The sequence below is a fragment of the Salvia hispanica genome, chromosome 4 (genome assembly GCF_023119035.1).
Source record: "Salvia hispanica cultivar TCC Black 2014 chromosome 4, UniMelb_Shisp_WGS_1.0, whole genome shotgun sequence".
In the NCBI taxonomy this organism is placed as follows: Eukaryota; Viridiplantae; Streptophyta; class Magnoliopsida; order Lamiales; family Lamiaceae; genus Salvia; species Salvia hispanica.
The window spans coordinates 17,663,261-17,680,866 of NC_062968.1; the positions used below are offsets into that span (position 1 = coordinate 17,663,261).

A 17,606-nucleotide genomic window follows, 5' to 3' on the forward strand; every position below is an offset into this window, starting at 1 on the left:
CCTTTTCTCTCCAATTAAATATTTTATCCAATAACTCCTAAAATCTCGTGCCGGCTAAGCAATGTGTCATCTTAGCCGGGACGGATGGAGTACTATCTATCATTACTTTATCAAATACTTCCTTTGAATATGCACTTTGAATTCAACAAAGGTTTTTATGTAAAATTGGTAAAGTAAGAGAGATTTGGAGAGAAAAAGAAATTAAAATATAGTTAATGGGGAATAGGTCCCACCTTATTAGAGAGAAAAGACTTTCCAAAATTAGAAAATTCATATTCTTGTGGGACGGATTAAAAAGGAAAGAATCCATATTCTTGTAGAACGGAGGGAGTATGCATTAAAATTCATGTCGTCTCAAATGACTCTATTTTTTGCAGGGGAGAATATAGTAATAAGAGGGTGTGCGTAGTGAGCACAGGTCAAACCCGACCCTTATCCAGGTTTCACCCAATTCGTAGGGAATAAATATAACGTTATTTCTAAAATAAAAGCTTCTAAATCCTATTTTCAAACTGGCGTCTCCAAATTGGTCTAGGTAGAAGAAAAGGCGTGGCGCAACAACTGTATATTAGTTTGATATTGTCCGTTTTGAATTGAATCTAGCCGCACGGATAATTTTTTAGATCACTCCCAAAAGGCCTCAATTTAATTTAAATTAGACAACACTTATATATATTTTCCTTCCAACTTTCCCCACTCGTTCGATGTGGGACGGAATTGTAACCCAACCCAAACTCGTGCCTCGTGTCAGGCGACGTGCCCTGTGCCCAATGTGTGTAAGGGGATTCGACAGTAATGGAGGTCAAGAGGCTATAGTGAGGGACGAGGAAGGGAAAGAAGGAAGACCTGGATTAGCAATGCACAAGTATTCGTCTTGTTAAGATTACGCAAGTCAATGTGCCAATCAAAATTGTGCATCTAAGTAGTTGATGTCAAGTGTTTTTTACTTGAAAAACATTTACATGTATAAAATATATTGAAATTATATTTTTAAATATACACAAAATGTTTGGATATTAAATAAAATTAACCTCAAAGGATTAAAATAAAACTTGAAATTACAAACATTTAAAGTTTCAAACTCTCAATCGCAGTCAAAATAAGACTAATTTGCGGATTTGAGTCAATATTTCAAAATATGAAATATACTAGTTTTCAAACTTACACATTTACTAAACTCAACATTTAATGAATGAATGTTGTTTTTATTCGAGCCTGTACGTAGGAGAAAACGAGAAGTGAAATAAATCAACTTTCAACATAATATAATATGTCTTCCTTAGAGCATCTCCAATGGAGGTGGCGAATTCTCGGCGAGCAATCGCCGATCATATCATGCCGAATTATCGCCGGCCATTGTGGCGAAGTCGGCGATAATTCGGCCCGATAATGTTACCGTTGCTTAAGCCCAGTGGCGATTGTACGCCCGGATTAATAAGCCGAGCGATCGCTGGCCACCTGTGTGAAGCTGACGCTTCGGCGATAATCGGCGATTTAAAATTTTTTTTTTTTTTTTTTGGCCGAACGGCTATTTTATCCCACCCCTAATAAATATTTCATCCTCTTCCTCCATTCATCACCCACAAACTTCATTCACACAAATTTTCAATCTTTTTTCTCTCCATCTTTATTAAATGAGTTCTGATTCATCGTCTCGTGCTCAGTCCGACGAGGAAATATCACATTCTTCTTCCGAAGAAGAGGTACCTCCCGCTCCCACCGGATGGGATGTAGCGGGTTTCGCCAACAACTGGCAATCCAACAACTATATCTCCCACATTGCATACAAAGCGAGATCGCTCGAATGCTGCAGCTGACCACCCCAACGGCCAAATCCGCCGTAATAGCCGATACATCCCTACGCAACCACAGCTGGTGCGCAAGATTAAGCCGTGAACTGGGCCGATTATTTAGCGGAGGAACCACGTTATCCGGCAGATGTATTTCGTCGCCGGTTCGAGAATGCGCCGGCTCCCTCTTCCTGCGCATTGTTAATGCGTTTGTCCGCGCGTTACCCCGAGGATTCCGGCTCCAGCGAGACGCAGCAGGGAAGCCCGGACTATCGCCCCTACAGAAATGCACTGTTGCCATCCGGCAGTTGGCATATGGAGGGTCCGCCGACATGTTCGATGAGTATCTGCAATGCGGCGAGACGACTGGCAACGAGTGCCTGAAGAATTTCTGTCAGGGCGTGCGAGAGATATTTGGGGAGCACTACCTTCGCTCGCCGGACGCAGGGCTGACTGCCGCGATTCCTACTTGGATTGGCACTTTGGAGGACCCACGGCTTTCCGGGGATGCTCGGCGGCATCGACCCCGTATGCACTGGCGGTGGAAAGAACTGCCCAACCGCGTGGCCGAGGCCAGTTTACTACCGGCTACGAAAGGTACGCATCCCACCATCATTCTTGAAGCCGTTGCCGACCAACGGCTTTGGATTTGGCATGCTTATTTTGGTATAGCCGGGTCGAACAACGACCTAAATGTTCTCAATTCCTCGCCCCTTTTCAACGAGCGGATCAACGGATTAGGCCCCTCCATCGAATTCACGGCCAATGGCAATGTGCATAACATAGGGTACTACCTGGCTGACGGCATCTATCCGCAATGGCCCGTGTTTTTGAAGACGATCAGATGCCCAATCGGAGATAGTAGAAAGTATTTTGCCCGAGCGCAAGAGTCTGCGCGCAAGGATGTGGAGAGGGCGTTTGGGGTGCTCCAATCGCGATTTGCACTGGTAAAGGGCCCGACGCGCTTTTTCTACCAGGGGGATATTGCCGATATCATGTATGCGTGCATCATCATGCATAACATGATCATCGAAGATGAACACGAAGGCGTCCTCGACGTCACCAACGACCCAAGTGTTGCATCATCGAGTCACGGTGTCTCAACCGAGTCCGCCCGCCAGGGTGTACCGCACAACGAACATGAACGGTTCCAGGCGTTCATGGACATACACCAGAAGGAGGCCCATCAAGCACTACAACACGATATCATCGAAGAATTGTGGGCAAATAGAAACCGCGCCCACCGCCCTTGAATTTTTTTTTCTTTGAATTTTTTTTTTGATTTTTTATTTCCATTCGTGTACTTTTTTTTTTTTTAATTTTCTTCGTTGTAATGTGTACCCGTGTTTAATACAACGAACTTTATTACTATTTATTTGATTTATCTTTATAAATTAAATAAGCTAGCTTTATTATATATAAAAATAAAACAATTAAATTAGTGATGATGTAAAAATGAAATGTTGAGTTAGGGAGAAATAAGGGAGAAATAAGGGAGAAACCATTGTAGGGGTCAAGCTAAAAACTGGGGATAAAATGTGATGCTGATGTGGCGCTCGATGTGGCAGGAGTTAGGGAGAAATAAGGGAGAAATAAAGGGAACTTCATCGTAGGTGCTCTTAGAGCATCTCCTGATGGTGCATGAGGCCAAACAATAGGCCAGCCAATAGGCCAGTCATTCTCTCCCCTACCACGTCAGCAGAATACTAAAAAATCCACCTGCCACATCGTGATTTAGGCCAGCCCATAGGCCAGCCGCAATAAAAATAATTCAAAATATACTACATTTACGAAATTAAAATTACGATTAAAAATACGGAATTAAATTTACGAGATATATACGGGAAAAATAATCCATTCCATTAAAAAAAAAGTACAAAGATTTTTTTTAAAAAAAAAGGGCTTCAACACACGAGCCCCGCCACTCTCTACTCCTCATCGCCGTCGTCCGTCGTCGTCGTCTGCGCGCTTGCCCGTGGTATCTCTGAGCCCACGTCGGAACCCGCTAGCCGTGCCCTCGCGATTTCCAAATCAACCCGCATGCTCTCGAGCATCTCGTTGAAGAAACATCTTCTCCGTGGGGTCAGTGGCGGTCCTCCAATCTTGGAAGACCTTGTACATCTGATCCCGCGTATGGTTACGCGAATGGAGAGTGTACTCGAGTGGGGCGGGTGGGAGGGCGGAGGACTGGACCTCGCGGGGCGATAGGGGGGATCCGCCCCTCGCAGCCCGTTGCGCCCGCTTCTGTCCAACCGGGCGGGGGCGACCAGCAAATGAAGGAGGGGATGGAAACTCCTCAGCATCCGGGGGGAGGTCGTGGGATCCGCCGCTGCTGCCGCTGTAGTCGCCGGTATAGTTCAGTCTCTGCTTCTTCGGCCACCCCGCACGGAACTTCTCGGAGTCCTTCAGCAACAAAAAACACTCCCTGCGGGCGTGCCTCCATGGCCTCGATCTTCGTCCACATGTTGACGATCCGCCGGTTGTTCCCCACCGGCCCGCACACCTCAACCACCCGCCACCCCGCGTACTCATCCTCCGTCCACTTCCTCCGGCTAGGGTGCGTCACAGGCTCGGATGACTTCGACTCGACCGGGCGCGGCCCGCCTCGGCGGGAACGGAGTATCCGGATCCCCGAGATCGATCCCATATCATGCAATGACGAAGGTCATCGCCGTGAATCGCTCGACTCGGGTCGACGTGTGAGACGAAGCCGTCAAAAATCAGCGAGGACGATAAGAGAAAACTCGTTAAAACAAGTGGTGCAAATATAAATGAAACGAAAATCGCGTTTATATAGGTTTTTTTTTTTTTAAAAAAAATAAAATCGGCGCTGGCCGATCGGGCCGCCACAATCTATACATATATAAAAGGGGAGTTTTGGAGAAAATAACAAGATTGCCATTATAATTTTTTTTAATAAAATTAGAAAAATGAAAAGATTTTTATTTATTTATGTAGTAATTAGAGAGACCAAAAGTTTTCATTTATACAAATAAATGAAAATACAAGCCGACACTATAATATATTCCGTTTCCGTATCCATCACTAATATTACGTTACAATTATATACATCAATTTCCCACGTCAGAATACATCTAACCAAGTATGCAAAGAAATTAAGAAAGCAATTAAATATGGGAATAATGGCGTGTGTATGGGAGGGTGATCATAGCCATGAGAAGACTTTTGGCTTTTCATTGCATATAAGTAACATTCTTTATCTTAATTTTGTGGTTTATAGTGTATTAATTCCATGACTTTTCATATCCTTATTTTGTGGCTATAAAAGTTATAGATTTGCAGATGAATTACACACCAACAAAAGCATTTACAGTTTGGTACATATTTTAGGTTATTGGATTCTCGAAGCTCAATTAATTTCGTCGGTGCCTAGCGGGTTTGTGGTGCTTCTATATGCTAGGAAAGTCGTTTTATCTTTAGAATAATGCGTCAATTCAAGAATACTAGCCGCGACATAATTTGTCTTGCTGAAAGAATAATGTCCTCGACTTGACTAATTATAGTAGTTCTATTTGTTTTATTATTTTCATTTGTAATTTCATATTCTAAATCATAGTTCTATTTGTTTTATTATTTTCATTGTAATTTTACATTCCACTTATTGTTGTTTTCTTTCTTCGATTGTAATAGTTAGAATACCGAAAATTTTGACAATCAAGGCATTCCGTTGTGGATAGGATCTGAGGGCTGTAGATTAGAAAACGGAATCAGGAATGTAGTTAGATTATTGTAATAATGTACTGCTATTTAAAAATTACATTTTAAAAATGTTACAATTGTTACGTGATTTATTGTACTCCTTAAATAAATAAGTAAATTAAATTATAATTTATATTTTCTCTATTTTATTGATTGACAATTATTATTGTGTTTATAAATTTACTTTATATGTATATGTAAATATTTTTTTATAATAAATCTAAACTTTCAATAATTGATAATGCATACTTTTGTTTAATTTTAGGATTATTATCAAATAATTAAAGGTATTGACTATTATTTGTAAATTTAAACAATTTGTTACTCTTATTATATTGTACGAAGCTAAATTATATTATTTTTATGCCATGTAGATATTACTTAATTTTAACAAATTTAAATTAGGGGTGTTTTGAAAAAATTAACATAAAGTCATATAATTGCTATAAAATCATGTCATAAGTGAGAGAAATCAAAAGATTCTTATGATAAATAAATGAAAGAAGTGAAAATATTTTAAAAGAAGATTGATAGACGTTAAAAAGGTTTTTAAAATTATTATGATATGAGTTTAGAATTTAAGGTTTAGGGGTTAGGATTTTATATCTTATTATAAATTTAACAATATATGGTTTTAGTGGTAATAATCTAATTGTAAAAAATTAAATGAATAGTACAAAATTATGAATTTGATAGTCTTGGTATACAATTGTAAGTACTGAACTAGATAATAAATTAAACTACAATTTATATTTTCTCTCTTCTATTAATGACCAATTGTTATATTGATAAATTCACTTTTATAGTGTGTCATATTATTTGTGAATATACTTATTTTATCATTATTTTGTATAAGGCTAAATTGTTGTTGCACACATATCTATTTATATTATTTCATAATATATAGATATTACTTAATTTTTAAAATTTAAATTAATATAAAATAAATTAATTTCCGAGCATCGCATGGGTGTTTGCTCAATTTTACTGAAGTTTTAGTCGTTACTTTCCTTTGAGAAATCATCATATTTGGTGTCTAGATTCTTTTTTCTCATTAAGACTTTTAAGTGACTAACTACATAGATCAATACTACTTATATAATTTTTCTTCTAATTTTCTGAAAACTTGACATTTAAAAAGCCCTTTCATGATAGAGATCCCAATCACAACCTTAGCTATATCCCAAGGATTATCAATTAGGCTCACCCAGTATAAGATATGAATACAGATTTATATTTGAATCATTTGTTGATCATTATGAGTATATTTTAAAGTTAAGGGTTTAGAATTTAGGCTTCAAGGTTTGGGTTTTTAGTATTTAGGATCACTATATTGCAATTAAAATAATGTTTTGAAAGATGATTGAGGGAAGTTAAAAAATATAATGAAACAAAGCAAAATCTCTATAAATACTTCTCACATGTTGAAATTTTAGGAGAAACAATTCATGTCTAATTTGCATGTCCGGGTTTAGTCTTTTTTGACATTTATGTGGTGTTCGGTTTCCAAGATAAAATAATACCAAGATACAATTTAAGATTGAGTTGTGAGATTATTTTAGTCATAGGGGGTTAGCTATGACTAACTATCCCATAATTATCCATCTAGGATTGAGTTGTGGGGTTGAATCTCATGAACCAAACACACTACAAATTTAATCTCGGATACAATTATGCAAACCAAACAACCCCTTAAATTATTACTATTAGTTTGGTTAATTGTAGACAGGGGCGGAGCTAGGATTAAAAATGAAAGGGGGCAAAATTATATGTGAGGAAATTTTGAGCATTTGAGAAGGGGCAAATACAAGGAAATTCAAATATTTTTACAAAATTGCACAATAAATTAGTACATGCAAACATATTTGAGGAGGGGCATTTGCCCCACCTTCTTATAAGGTGGCTCCGCCCCTGATTGTAGATTAGAGTTATTCTTTTAGTTATAAGGAACGGAGGGAATATGTTTTAGTTGTATAATTCATAGTCATTTTGTTTACACTTTTTAATATAATAATATTGTTTCTAATTTTATTTAATTAATTTACGATCTAAAACTAATATTTTGAAATATTTTATTATGTGCATCGCACAGGCGTGATACTAGTTATATTTATAACACGGGACTTTTCAGTCTTCTCCATTGATACAGCCACAGAACGTTTTATGGAATGAAATTCTCTCCTATAAAATTTGAACTCCTAAATGGCGTTTAAGTATATCAAGATAATACTGAGATACAATATGAGATAAGTTAAAATAGACTTTATCTATAATTAAATTAGTCATAGAGGATAGGTGAGGTGAGGTGAGGTGAGGTGAATAATTATGAGGTGCAATCTAACCTTAGCACTATGGAAACGGACCAACCATAATTGAGAGCTAGAACAACCGAAAAAAGATGTTAGAATAAACATACCTTTACCATTAAGCAATCGGATAAACCAAACGGGTCCATAGATAACAAACGAGCAACATAGTTACAAGCTCTAGGAATAAACTTAAAATCGAGGATGTGAGTTCTTTTCACAAGTACCATGAGGGTCCGAATGAAGAGGGTCGTACCACCAAATATTTACAACTTCAGTCTTTAGTATCATTCAAACTGCAGTGATCATTAGAATTCCAAATAGTGCACAACAACATATATAGGGATATCATCAAGCATAGCTAGCTACTATGAGATCCTGCTGAAAATAAGTTGGACTCCATGCTGTGGCTGCAAGGTCATATTCTGCATAGGAGCATGTAAGTACGAGGATGAAACCACGAAAGAATAATGTTGCAGGATCATGGCCAAGACTAGTTTGGCCTCAACAATGGCTAGATTCTGCCCAACACATATCCTGGGGCCTAAACCAAACGGAAAGAAGGACGCTGGATGCTTCCGTGGCTCAGAGAATCTCAAAGGATTGAACTCATTCGCGTCGTCTCCCCATATCTCAGTATCATGATGGACAGCAGTCATGGCTATGTACATTTCTGTGCCAGAAGGAATGTCGAGGTTTCCCAGTTTAACGTTTTCCAGTGCTTGCCTAGTTTGTGCAACTGCTGGAGGGTAGAGCCGAAGGGTCTCGTTCAATATCATGCTCAACTGTAGTAAAGACAACAAACTGCTTCCATCAATAGATTGAAGAGATTATTAAGTAGTCTTGTGGAGATGAAGATGGCATGGCACAATGTGGCTTCAAATCAAGAAAGGGTTAACATCTTTCTGTCCTATTTACTGTAGTGAGATATCACATTGTGTCATGCATAAAGCCCTGTTCAAGAACAATATAACTGTAGATGGCAACTTACCATTTTGAAATCGGATAGATTATCTGCGTTAGGATGGCCGTTGCCCCTGCACGTAGCATTGACTTCATCTCTTGCCCTGGTCTGCCACTCTTGATGAGATGCAAGAAGGAGAAGCACCCATGTTAGGAGATTGGCAGTTGTTTCCTTCCCTGCAAAGTAGAAAGTTTTGCATTCATCTATAATTTCATCAATATCTAGCTTCTCCTCTACACCATCCTCATTCTTATATGAAGACATCATCAGTGTGAGCAATGATTTCGAGTTTCCTTCGCTCTTGCCATGCTTCCCAATAATTTTTATGATTGATTCCCGAGTTTCTTGGTCTAGTGTACTTCTCATTTTGTTCTTCTTTGTAGGCAGAAACCTGCACAACAGCATGCAATTCTTTCAAAATGTTGTAAATGATCAGAGGTGTGAAATGTGCGTAAACTTAAACTATATATTCCTGATCTGCAAAACCAAACGCCTTATCAGTCGAGCAAGATCATTCTGAAGCACCTGAATCCGGGGATATAGACACTGCGCATTGCTTGCAAGGCGAGGCCGACTTGTTGTTCTTGCAGCTGAAATATGCGATTCCCTTCTTTGTAACTGCTGCCGAATGCTGTTCGAGATATGATGTCTGCTGAGAGCTGGTGAAGTTGTTTGTGTACATCCATTTCAAACTCATGTTTCTCTGCTCTTTTCACCTCCCACATCTTCAGCATGTCTTCTATGCTAGCTGCCATTTCAGGAATCCAGCCCTGTCATAGTCACCAAGTTTCAATTTTTCAGATATTTTTTCATTTTCACAAAAGTTATACAAGCAAATAAGCAAAACATAAACTATCTAGACTATCAAGAGAAGTGGTGTGATAAAGTGGAGAGAGTTAAGAGAAAGTTAACGATGGTCTTTTATACTGCCTCCTTCCTCAATTAATAGTTTAATTTTTCTGTTTTAGATTGTCCACCAAAATTAATCTATCCACGTAGAGCTGATTGTTTTTTGGATCCTATTCACTGCAACATTTTAACTACTTTTTCTTACTTTATTAATTTTGTATTAAATGCATTTCGTTCACAACCAAAACTATTTTTGTGAACGAAAGTGGTACTACCTTTTAAGATTAAAAGATAAAACGGAAATTAAGTTTCTTAAGTTTTTTTCTAATTCATACATATGCCAATATATTTCTTAGTTCAACGAAATATATTTCCGACTGGGACTAAATTTGAAGTTAGAAGAAAAAAATTTAACCATGATGGATAAATGGCCAAAAAATGGAGTATTACTGCGGCACGATAAAGAGAAGAATAAGTTTCGTCTTTGAAGATTTTGCATGCACGCAAACCAATTTTCACAAACAAATTAGACAAAAAATTTTATAATTTTCTTGATACCTAACAATTATTCGTGCATAAAATATGAGATATTAGATGACGACATTGCAGATTTTAATAAAGTGGTAGCAACTAAAACAAATGCAATATTTCAGCATCACAAGACCCAAGTTGACTATACAACAAATAATTGAAGACGACAAGTTTAGAAAATCATCAAACGTCTAATAAAAGTATATACAGAGTTGAGAGTTGCATGGAGTAATATTTAGATTTTAGATGATTATAGAGTTTAATAAAAAAGATATTGAATTATCAATAAAAAATTATTTTCAAATTTATACTAAAAGCATTTATAATTATAAGTATTCTGTTAAATACTCATATAAAGTAGTACTGTATATCATTTCTAGTTTATATCAGTAGTACTAGCCTAAATAAATATAGTGATAAAACTTAGTAGTACTATGAGACATGTTTGGTAGGGGTGATAACTCATCTAAAGATGAAATTTTAGTTGATTTATGACCTCTACCAAACATACCAAACATCCCTAGATGACATTTTTGTTCAAAAAATTTATCCCTAAATGAGTTATGCACTTTCAATTTTGTGCATTCCTTTCTCAAAAAGTTACACTATTAATTGAAATTGACCTTGACTCGTTCCATGTGGAAGGCCTGAGCAGTGATTCGGCGATGAACTTCCCATCTCCGGCCTTCGAGATTAACCAGCCCATCTCCAAACAGCACTTTGGAAGACGGATTCATCTTCGGTTTCCGAAAACCGCCGTTGCTATTCATCAAAATCTCCTTGATCAATTTGGGATCGCCCACTGCTAATTTAGGTCTCCGCCCAAACCAATACACGAAATTCTTCCCGTACAGACTCGACCACTTCCAGTAATGCGGCATAACGCGGTGGCAGATATCGTGCGTGATGCGGGGGATCGGCGCCGCCTCCGCCGCCGCGATCAGCCACCGCCGCACCGCCGCTGTGTTCCCGAAGATCGGGCGGTAGTCGGGGCCATTTATGCCTTGCTGTTTGAAGTGTTTCTGGATTCGCAGGGGCTCCCGTACAAATTTATTTAGGTAATAGCAAAAAACGAAAATGATGAACAAAAAGAGTGAGAGAAGCCACAAAGACATTTGAATGCTTCTCTTCTTAGATCCAGTAGAGAGAGTAGAGTGGTGGACTTACTTCTCTTCAAACTAAATTCAACTTGCCTTGTTTTTTAATGTACAATAATTAGTGATATATTTTAATTCTGTACTATGTAGGAGTATTCAACTTGTGTGGAGTATGAATCACCGAACTCGGCACCAGTCAAAAACAAGAAATTACAGAAAATGGTTTGGGCTCAAATTAATATTTTAGAGCGAATTTTAAATTTGATCCCTGAAAAATAGGACTTGTATTATTTAGATTCTTGGACTGAAAGAATATCATTACAGTCACTAGAAAATCATTAATCACTTAGGCTTTGGCTGATAGGATTTGACAGGATTTTGTCGGATTCGGTCAGATTCGGAGAAAGTAATTTGATTTCTTAAATTTTAAATTCAGGTGTTAGTTTTTAAATATACAATGATAGTTTTTAAATATACAATGATGTCATAAAATAGTAGATAAATAGCAGATCCATATCATTACAACTTCTAAATAGCATAACTAAATATTCTTTTAGATCCAAACAAGAATTGATTATGCCCATATACATGTAGAATCCGATCTAGTTGATACATCCATATTACATAATAAATCCATACACTTTGGCAATTTTCTTACAATTTTTCTATGGAATTCTTATTGCTATGAATTAACATAACGACATTTTTAATGGGATCTATATGCTTTTTCCACAAATGAAGTGCATTTTGAATACAAAAATTCAAAATATGTCATATCACGAAAATACCCATCAATAATTGTGGAACATCAACATGCTTTGATTTGTTCCTTAATAATAGCAGTATTTCTTTCGTTGGTTCTTTCCCGAATTGCTAAAGAGAATCGAATCAACCCTAAAAGTCTAGTCTTATAATTTGTCATTATTTTGCAAGTTAACAATAACTCGATCGGGTTGCGTTAGGGTAATACTAATTTACCGATGGAAATTTCCGTCCGTAATTTTTTTAACTATGGACTTCGAAAATTCCATCAATAATACCAACGAATTGGCCACTTTGGTAATCGAACTTTTTGTAGTGTTGTTGTTTTCTTTTCACTCACGAAAAACCCTATTTCTGACCCAGTCTTGCTCGACGGGAAGAACCCCATGACGGACACCTCGATCGACGAGCCTTGCACCTCCGGTCACTCCCTTGATAGGAATATCATCCTATCACATCATTAACCACCTCACTCTAGGGATCAAACTTCACATCACCACACAATTCCTTGATCATTTTTTTATTATCGATTTGCACGCGCAAGGTATATAGAGATATTTAGCAGAACGTCATGTTTAAACCATAACGAACAACAAAACCTTCCATCAACATCTTTGAGCCGGCCATTCTAACTATAGTTTTAAACACAAAGACAACCTCGCCCTTTTCATCTCTAAAACTAACACCAAGACAAACTCGAACATTTATATAACAATCCACCATAGAAGTGCCTGAAGGAGGAGATTCTAATTTCTGCAAACTGCTGGTTTTAATCATTTTTGCATTATCATGTTCAAAAGTATCAGAAATTTCCATTGAGCTTTTGTGTGTTAATGATAGGATTCCATTTCAGTTAAAGACTTAAAAAGGCTCAATTTGTATTTTGTTGTGAGGTTGGACAGACACAGACCGAACCCGGCACCCGGCCGATTGAACAGAAAACCAACTCTTTGTAAGTTGTAAACAGTAGTACTCCCTCCATTCCTACTAAGTTGAGTCGTATTCCTCATTGGAATGTCTCAACTACGTTTAGTCATTTCCTTTTTCAACTAAAAACAAAATATTCAATCACTCTTACTTTATTCCACCATCTACTTTACTCTTTCTTTATCTTTCCTACTTTATTCCTCTCTCATACTTTTCAATACAATTTCTTAATCTCCATGCCCAAAAGATTCGTCTCAACTTAGTTGGGACGGAAGGAATAGTAAATAAGTAGGAAAAATTCGAAATATGTAGTCCTTTGAGAGAAAATATTACAAGCTTCTGATGCAAGACTATCTTGCTTGGTATTATTCAAACTGCAGTGAACATAAATATTCCAAATAATACAAAACATATAGGGATATCATCAAGCATAGCTATAGCACTATGCAATCCTGGTGAAAAGAAGTTGGAGTCCATGCTGTGGCTGCAAGGTCATATTATGCATGGGAGCATGAAGATACGAGGGCGATAGCACGAAAGAATAACGTTGCAAGATCATGGCCAAGACTAGTTTGGCCTCAACAATGGCTAGATTCTGCCCAACACATACCCGGGGCCTAAACCAAAAGGAAAGAAAGACGCTTGTTGCTTTCGTGGCTCAGAGAATCTCAAAGGATTGAACTCATTCGCGTCGTCTCCCCATATCTCAGTATCATGATGGACAGCAGTCATGGCGATGTACATTTCCGTGCCAGAAGGAATGTTGAGGTTTCCCAGTTTAGCGTTATCCGATGCTTGCCTAATAAGTGCGTATGCTGGAGGGTAGAGGCGAAGGGTCTCGTTCATTATCATAGGCAACTGTAGTAAAGACAACAAGTTTCAATCCAAAAACCTGACCTGTACTCTTTTGAATCATTTATGGAATATAAAGAGTAACGGTAGATGGCAACTAACTTACTATTTTGAAATTGGATATATTCTCTGCGGTAGGGTGAGCGTTGCCCCTGCACGTAGCAATGACTTCGTCTCGTGCCTTGGTCTGCCAGTCTTGATGAGATGCAAGGAGGAGAAGCACCCATGTTATAAGATCTGCTGTTGTGTTCTTCCCTGCAAAGTAGAAAGTTTTGTATTCATCGATAATTTCATCAATAGATAGTTTCTCCTCAACACCATCCTCATTCTTATATGAAGACATCATGAGTGTGAGCAATGATTTCGAGTTTCCTTGGCTCTTGTCGTGCTTCTCAATAATTTTTCTGATCGATTCCCGAATTTCCTGCTCTAGTCTCCATCTCATCTTGTTCTTCTTCGTCGGCAGAAACCTATAAAACACCACACTATTTCCTTCAAAATGATCAGAGGTGTGAAATGATGTATTCCTGATCAAATCGAGTACCGGAATCCGGGGATGTAGAGACTTCGGAATGCTTGAAAGGCGAGGTCGATTTGCTGTTCTTGCAGCTGCGAAATTCGATTCCCTTCTTCGTAACTGCTGGCGAATGCTGTCCGAGAAATGATGTATGATGAGAGCTGGTGAAGTTGTTTGTGTACATCAATTTCGAACTCATTCTTCTCTGCTCTTTCTACCTCCCACTTCTTCAGCATGTCTTCTATGCTAGCTACCATTTCAGGTATCCAACCCTGTCATTCTCACCAAGTTCATACTCTATGTAATGGCAACATCGGTTTTCAGATACTCCCTCTGTCCACGATTTAAAGAGCCCTTTTCACTCGACGGGGGTTTTAAGAAATTATTTGACTTTGTGAAGAAAAGTAAAAGGAGAAAGTGAGTGGAATGTGGGACCCATTTAAAGTATTAGTTTTATATTGGATTGTGAGTGTAAAAAGTTAATGGAACGTGGAGTTTGCATGCTAAAAGGGGAATAAAGTAAATGATTCTATAAATCGTGGGCAAACCAAAATGACAAAAGGACTCTTTAAATAGTGGACGGAGGGAGTATTTTTTTCATTTTCACAAAAGTTATAGCAAAACGAAACCAATCTAAACTTGTAAAAGTGCAAAATCAGAATGATATACTTTTTCAACTAAAAAAATGTAGTAAGGTGCCCTATCGCATCTTTGTATTACACTTGCCATATGTGTGAGAAATTGAAAATGCTGCGCCTCACGTAGTACTCCGTCTGTCCACTATTTAAAGAGTTATTTTAGGTTGACCACGACTTATAGAACCATTTACTTTATTCCATATTTAGCATGCGGGTCCTACATTCCACTAACTTAACACTCAAAATCCAATATAAAACTAATACTTTAAATAGGTCTAAAACAATTTCTCAAGCCTCATGCCAAGTAAAAAAGGCCCTTTAAATAGTGGACGGAGGAAGTACATTTCTTTTTTAAAGAGAAAATAAATTAAATAAGTGAAAAAAAGAAAATATAATGAAAAATAAAAAAAGATTATTGAAAAGAAAATCAAATTTGTTAATTTTTGTCATAAAAAAGAATGAATTTAAACGAGGAAAAATATCGCTATGCCTTTTCATTTTGGCCCCTAGACATTTCAATTTGGCCCCTATTCCTATAAAAGGAATAAAAAACTTTCGTTTTTTCCCTTTTTTATTCCTCACATTTTATGCATTATTTGTATTGCACTCCATATTTCAATTTTATCTAAAATTTCAATGTATTACGTAATTTATTTTCGATAAGAGCATCTCCAAAAAATGGGAAGAAATGAACCTTGACTCGCTCCATGTGGAAGGCCTGTGAAGTGATCCGGCGATGAGCTTCCCATCTCCGACCGTGGAGATTAATCAGGCCATCGCCAAACAACACCTTGGCAGACGGATTCATCTTCGGGTTCGGGAATGTGCCGTTGCTATTCATCAATATCTGTTTGATCAATCTGGGATCGCCCACTGCAAATGTAGGCTTCCGCCCAAACCAATACACGAAATTCTTCCCGTACAGACTCGACCACTTCCAGTAATGCGTCATGACGCGGTGGACGATATCGTGTGTGATGCCGCCGCGATCATCCTCCGCCGCATCGCCGTTGACTTGCCGAAGATGGGGCGGTAGTCGGGGCCATTTATGCCTTGTTGGTTGAAGTGTCTCTGGATTCGCAGGGGCACTCGTACAAATTTATTGAGGTAATAGCAACACACGGTAACGATGAATAGTAGTAAGAGTGACAGAAGCCACAGCGACATTTCAAATTGAAAAAATAAATAAATACTATCACTAATAATGTGGAGATGATTACAATTGCTAACACCAATATTTTGAGATTAGAACTGATAAAAAGAGAAGAAGTTAATGCTTTGTTCTGACTCTGACGCTTAGCAGTAGTGCCTCTGCCTCCTTTTATAGGCGAAATGACGTGCTTTAAAAAATGAACATGTTAAGAAAAACACTTGTAAATATTAACTTTAAATAAAATGGGAATGAAATGAGTTATTAAAATACAGAAATAAAAAACTTATACGAAGATAAGATATGAAATATTAACTTAATTTAATTCTATTAATATTTGGTTAGTTATTAATTAGTGGGCTAGCCCATAGTATAAGTTAATACTCCTACTACTATTATTCAATACAATTGGAAAAAGTTAATCTATTATTTAATTAAACAAAAAGACAATAACTGTTTTGTAACTTTTGTTTTGTTCCCAAATAGAGTATCCAGTTTTGCTTTGAATATAAATCTGTAAATGACAATTCACGTACATATTGATTAGTTAAATTAATACTATAGGTACATTAATATTAGAATATTATTTTGGGTTTGAGTTTAGCGTAAATGATTGTAGTAAGTGTATTATCTCCAACCATTACACTAAACTCAAACCCATTTTAGTGTAAATATCACACTAAATATTGATTTGTACTAAATGTATTATCTCCAACCATTACACTAAATTCAAACTCATTTTAGTATAAATGTCACACTAAATATTGATTTTGTTTCAACCATTTACACTAAACTCAAACCAAAAGAATATTCTCCACCAACTTAGTTTTTATACTTTTCCAATCATACCTATATATTTTATCTAAATTACACACTTACCTCATGATACTTTGATATCTTAAATTAAATTAAATAATATATAATATAAAATTTATTAAATAATATAACTAAATATGAAATTTATTATAAATTACAAATTTTAAAATAATATTAATGAACGTAGAGTATTTAATTAATTAACTATAAAATAATTGATTCCATAGATTTATACGTATCATGGGTTATTAATCTATCTAATAAAATTTGATTATGTATTGGAATAAAGTGACGGCTCTTTGATAGTAAATAATAGATTATTTTTTTCGAATGAGCCAGCCCACTATTTAATAGCTAATCATATATTAATAGGATTAGATTAGGTTTCTTCTCCACCTTCTCCTTTAAGTTTTTCGATCTATATTTTAATTTCTCTTCCTTCTCTTTTTCTATTTTGACAAATATGAATTTGATTTGGACTTGAATGCAATAACTAAAATTATGAAAAGAGTTTTTAGTATACTTTTTGTGCAAACCTAAAGATATATATTTTTTCTTCAAAAGCCTATAATGGGATTGGTTTTGTAGTACTGTTGGAGGTATTATTCTGCTGCATTTTAAATTTTGCGGTACTATTGAAGATGGTCTAAAATCAATATTTAGTGTGACATCATACTAAAATAAGTT

General features: G+C 36.8%; 1 protein-coding gene and 1 pseudogene across 1 annotated transcript; both read right to left on the reverse strand.

The window, feature by feature from the left end:
• Nucleotides 1–7,911: 7,911 nt before the first annotated feature.
• LOC125218872 (cytochrome P450 734A1-like) lies at nt 7,912–11,353 on the reverse strand. Its single transcript, XM_048120659.1, has 4 exons — nt 10,784–11,353; nt 9,306–9,550; nt 8,808–9,171; nt 7,912–8,601 (listed from the first exon to the last, which is right to left on the reverse strand). Exons 1-4 carry the CDS (start codon nt 11,273–11,275, stop codon nt 8,185–8,187), a joined length of 1,518 nt encoding a protein of 505 aa, XP_047976616.1. The 5' UTR covers nt 11,276–11,353; the 3' UTR covers nt 7,912–8,184.
• Nucleotides 11,354–13,231: 1,878 nt separating this feature from the next.
• Nucleotides 13,232–16,208, reverse strand: LOC125224103 (annotated as a pseudogene).
• Between the last annotated feature and the right edge of the window lie 1,398 nt (nt 16,209–17,606).

What these genes read in the sequence shown, in the direction of transcription:
- LOC125218872 (XM_048120659.1), bottom strand. Translation starts at nt 11,275, where the DNA reads ATGTCTTTGTGGCTTCTCTCACTCTTTTTGTTCATCATTTTCGTTTTT. An exon ending in TCCACATGGAACGAGTCAAG is followed by an intron (nt 9,551 to 10,783) that starts GTCAATTTCAAT and finishes TGACTATGACAG; the next exon opens with GGCTGGATTCCTGAAATGGC. An exon ending in ATCTATCCGATTTCAAAATG is followed by an intron (nt 8,602 to 8,807) that starts GTAAGTTGCCAT and finishes TCTTTACTACAG; the next exon opens with TTGAGCATGATATTGAACGA.